At 45.7% G+C, this 4896-nt stretch overlaps 1 protein-coding gene across 1 annotated transcript; it reads left to right on the plus strand.

Moving 5' to 3' along the window:
- Nucleotides 1-1009: 1009 nt before the first annotated feature.
- On the plus strand, nt 1010-4607 carry LOC145555303 (uncharacterized). The gene has a single exon (XM_081616922.1). It carries the CDS (start codon nt 1521-1523, stop codon nt 2700-2702), a length of 1182 nt encoding a protein of 393 aa, XP_081473048.1. The 5' UTR covers nt 1010-1520; the 3' UTR covers nt 2703-4607.
- Nucleotides 4608-4896: the final 289 nt, after the last annotated feature.

Here is a 4896-nt window from a genome sequence, read left to right on the forward strand (position 1 = left end):
AGGGGTTTGGGAATTGAGGTATAGGACTTTTGGACAGGAAACTCATCTTTGAGATTGATGACCATTTGGAGACTGGGTATGTCACCAATGTCATTATCATTTTGAGCAAAAGCCCCTGATTCCTCCCACAGCATCTTTTTCACCTCTTTTTGTTGCTCATCTCTTAGGTGGCTGACATCCACAGGTGGGTGCCACAGTGGTGTCGAAGGTGGTGCCTGATGTTGGCTGTTTGCTAACCAGGGATTAACAGTGTTTACATAGGTGAAGTTCTCACCCCTTTTAGGACAATCTGTCTCTACGACTAACAATGGGTTCAATGCTGCCTAGGACTGTTCGCCTTGGCAAAGTCACATCATGTTTGGAGTGATTTGCAATAGGTACTTTGATGAAGGGTCTGTCTGTTTTGTGAATCACCACTAATCCTGCCCCAATACTCAAGCTCTCTAACCTGAAATGTTAAGTGCGGGCTCAAAAAGCACAAATTGCTCTGAGGGCAGGAGCCGTCACAAGCCAGGACTTAATTATGAGTCCGTGTTAGCATACGTGGACACACATGCACACAATCGTTAACTTACTTCTGTTGCAGCATGTACTGACGCAGTTAATCGTGGGTACACACGCAGTGTTCCTGTCTTAGTTAGCATATCCCTACTAACCTGTTTACAGTTCCAAACATTTTCCCGGTTTTGTTTCAAGCAGTTATTTCCAGATTGTGGAGTGACAGGAGAGTCATGTGATGACGTAGTGACGTCATCGGAACATACGGAGTGTTTTCTATTAAATTGAGTATTGTATTTTTGATTGCAAGTTTGTTTATTTTTTCTCATTATTATCAATTATTTTTTATTATTATTAACAGTTGTTATTATATTTTGTATACTTTAAGAGTTCATTTGAGTTTGAAGTAATTGCTTTGCTGTTTTGGCTTTGTTTGTTCTTTTGGTGGGCGGAGCCTGTGACTTTAAAAGCAGGGCTCTGCGCCACAGGGAAGCAGTCTGTGGCTGGACACCTGCCAGGTCACAGTGAAGGTGATGGACTCTTACATTGGAGGTACTGCTGTTTGTCTGTTTTTAAACCTGCCTTTGACATCCTTGTATATATTCTGCACCTACCATCTTTGTTCACCTAAAGAAGAACTAAATAAATTTCACTAAAGTGATCTCTGGCCTTGGGCAGTCATTCTTTTGTTTGTCCAAGTCATTAGAGAACCCCGTCACATATGGTGTCAGGAGTGGGACTATGGGGAGCCGGAGAAGAGGATCTCGTCTGGTGAAGCAAAGATCTGGTCTTCGATCACAATCAAAGATGGAAGAACAGGTGGCTGACAAAGCATGGGAAAGCATGCCAACGACTGATGGGTCAGATGAGGAAGGTGAACCAAAACCTGGCCCCAGTGGATTAAGTGCATCTAGCAGTGAGTTTCTTACTTTGATGAAGGACTTTATGGCAGGTCAGCAAAAGCGAGAGAAAGGGCTGCTGAACTGCGAAATCTTAGGAGGTCCCTGCAGCAACCACAGAAAATGCCACATCCTCACCTTCAGTCAGGAGTTGGTGCAGAGCAAAGTGATGATGATGACAAGGACAGTGCTCAAAGCCACCAACCTCAGCCAGTAAGTTACGCCACTGATCCAAAGATTCCCCCTTATCAATTAGGAGAAGACCTTGAAAACTATCCACTGCGGTTTGAGCACATTGCCAAGACCTGGAGGTGGCCAGAGAGTGAATGGGTGTGCCGTCTCATTCCACTCCTTTCGGGGAAGGCGCTGGAGGCCTATGCTGCCATGGATGAGGACCGTGCTCACTGCTACAAGGACTTGAAAACTGCTTTGTTAACAAAGTTTGACATCTCACCAGAGACTTACAGACAGAAGTTCAGAGCAACAAGTATACCTGCTGGTGAAACTCCTACTGAAACCTACCACCGCCTTAGAGGTCTCTACCGACGGTGGATCCATCCGGACCAGCATTCCAAGGAAGACATCGGGGAGCTCATCATCCAGGAACAACTGCTGAGAGTTCTGCCCTCTGATGTAAGGACCTGGGTGAAGGAACATGAACCTGAGGATGGTCTGACTGCAGCAAAGTTGGCTCTACAGTACATGAACACACAGCGAGGAGGAGCAGCACGTTTCTCCAACCCTGTATCACGACCTGCTCAACCAGCTGGACATCAACGGTATGCCAGAGAGCCAAGCCAGGAGGTTAAAGGTACCACCAGTTCTCTGGATCACTCATCTCATGGTAAGACACTGATTTGCTATTATTGCCGGCAGCTGGGCCACGAGGCCTCAGTGTGCCCAATAAAGAAAACCAAGTTTACTGGTTCCTGCTATGCTCCTAGAACTGAAAATCAGGCTGGAGTCAAAAACTTTGAAACTAGAACTCATAAAACTGTGACTGTGAATGGACAGCAGGTGACTGCATTAATGCACAGTGGTAGTTCCACATCACTTATAAAAGAGACTCTTGTACCTGTTGGATGTGTGAACTATGAAAAGAAAACTGAGATTTTGTGCGTGCATGGAGATTGTCATGTTTATCCAAAAGCAGAAGTGACTGTCATTATTGATGATCAACCATATTTGCTAACTGTTGGTGTGGTGAAAAACCTACCTTTTGATGTCATTTTGGGTGCAGATTTACCTGTCATGTTTCACCTTTTGGGAGAAACTCAAAAAGCACAAATGGCTCTGAGGGGTTAATGTCTGTGTCACTAACAGTTTCAAGGATTCCATTGCCTGGGTCAGGGCTTCAACTTGTGTACTCAGTCTCTGTATTTTATCGTTGTTATTGCTCACAGTTGTGCTAACTTGGGCTTCAACTTGTAATCTCTGACTAGGATCAGCCTGGGCACTGTGAGCTTGAGTTACTTTGCGTCTTGTGGTGCGGCCCAACCTGTGCCTTCTCTCACTTTCCTCAGTTGTAGTCTTGATTACTTGTCGCAGCAAAGCCTCATCAGATATGGTAGGTTGGGAAAGGAGTGGCTTGAGCTCCTGTCTAACATGCTCGTATTTCTCCCCATGCCCCTGACATATTGTATTTAAGAATATGCATTGTATTGTAGATGCATCGTATTTGACAGCAGAGGCTGTATGTTTAACAGTGAACAGTGAACATTATTCTTTGTTTGAGCCCAACCATTCTATATAAGAATTGCTGTGATGTTTTGTTTTCATGTTGTTTAACACACATTAGGTCTTGAAAAAGTTCCGTTCTGCTCTTTTTACCAAGATGGGCCTGGAGGAAGCTTTTCAGTTCTGTGATGGTGAGGTCATCTTTGTTTATCAGCATATCTCTGAAGTTGCCAGGTTTGATTGCACGGAGTACCCCTCTTATGACCTCGCCCTCAGTATGTTTCTCTGTGAGTCCTTCGTCAATTTGTTTACATGTGCTGTTATATGTGATGTCAGAGGTAGTGTCACTTACCTGGCCTCCATGTATCCTGAACTCTTTTCGCTGGAGATAGGCCACATCTTGTAGCGAGACCAATCTCTCTGGCGTATGGCGTGGTGGAAGATTGGCAGGCCTCTGATGATGTGGCAGCTACTGGACTGGGTCTCTGAAGAGTCTCCAACCTGATGGCGATCTAGTAGGCCAGTTCCCACAGATGTGGCCATTAAGCTTGGTGCTGTGGCTGCCATGACAGTACATTCTTGTATCTTCTTGTCCAGCTCTTCATACATCAGTTGTAACTGTTCCATATTTGGCATGGTCTTGTGAGTGTGTGAGCTGGGACTTTGCGATTCTGTAGTGAAATGTGATGATGCGTTGTGTACTGTTGAGATAAATGTTTGCAAATCCTTATCTGAAATGATATGCATTTCAACCGAATCACAGTTTTCCATCACACTCAAAACAACATCATTCAATGACAACAAATGGTGCAAGCCCTCATCCTCAGACTTGGCAAAGTCCTCAGTTTGCATAAATGTAAGGATATTAATCTATGCAGCTTTCTTCATCAGTTGAACTCAGCTTGTCTGCTCCAGGCTGCTCTGTTCCCAATGTCCTTGCAACCTCATAGGCTTGAGAACCAGACAGCTGGAATAGATTATTTTTGATGCCCCAGATCAGTTCCTTGCGTGGATGAGGACCGTGACATGGTGTGCGTTGACGTGCGGCCCTGGATACCAGTTTGGTTCCCTTGAAGATCAAGACCCTCTTCCTCTGGTCTTCTTTCCTGGAGACCAAATAGCCAACTCCTTAGCAGCTGGCACGTCGCCTTGCTTCTGTGGTCACACACTGGACGGCACCTCACTAAAGCAGCAGGTAGTTATCCTGGTCTCAGTGTTCATGTATCACTGGATCAGCAGCCAGTACATCTAAAGCAGTGGCGCCGATCCCGGACGAGCCCCCATGAATCTGTTGCAGGTCCCAGGTGGAGGGACAAGCAAGCAGATGCAAATAACCTGTTTTAACAGGAAAAAACGAGTGAGCCACAGGAGACGGTGTTTCTGTGCTGGTAGCTCCATACAAATGGAGGGGAGCTTCCTCGACACCGCAATGTTGCACCATCAGTCCAAGGGCTCGCTTCTGCCATCTAACGGCGCATTTGTATTATTTCGTGACATTGCTCCAAAATTTCAAAACAAGGTAAAATCCTAAACTAAAATCACAATTTAATTCAACAAATGTGGCTGGGAACCATGCCGAAGTCAACGGTGCGAACTGACTGGCGGACGCGTGTCTCAACTGTGCGACAGGATACGCGGTGGAAGGCGGTCGGCGGTGCTGGGTCCCCCGCGGTGGCTATAGGCCGGAGCGGCGCTTGGCTGCTCGGGCTGCTTGAGGCTCCGCGGAGCTTTAATTAGATTTATACTTGGTTTAGCCAAATATAACAAAAATGGTGTCATACGTTTGTGCAGCAAAGATTTTACATCAATGTAAACATTTCCA

This window comes from Poecilia reticulata, chromosome 16 (genome assembly GCF_904066995.2).
Source record: "Poecilia reticulata chromosome 16, P_reticulata-male-v2, whole genome shotgun sequence".
NCBI lineage: Eukaryota > Metazoa > Chordata > Actinopteri > Cyprinodontiformes > Poeciliidae > Poecilia > Poecilia reticulata.

Coding starts and splice junctions, on each gene's coding strand:
- LOC145555303 (XM_081616922.1), top strand. CDS start 1,521: ATGCCACATCCTCACCTTCAGTCAGGAGTTGGTGCAGAGCAAAGTGAT.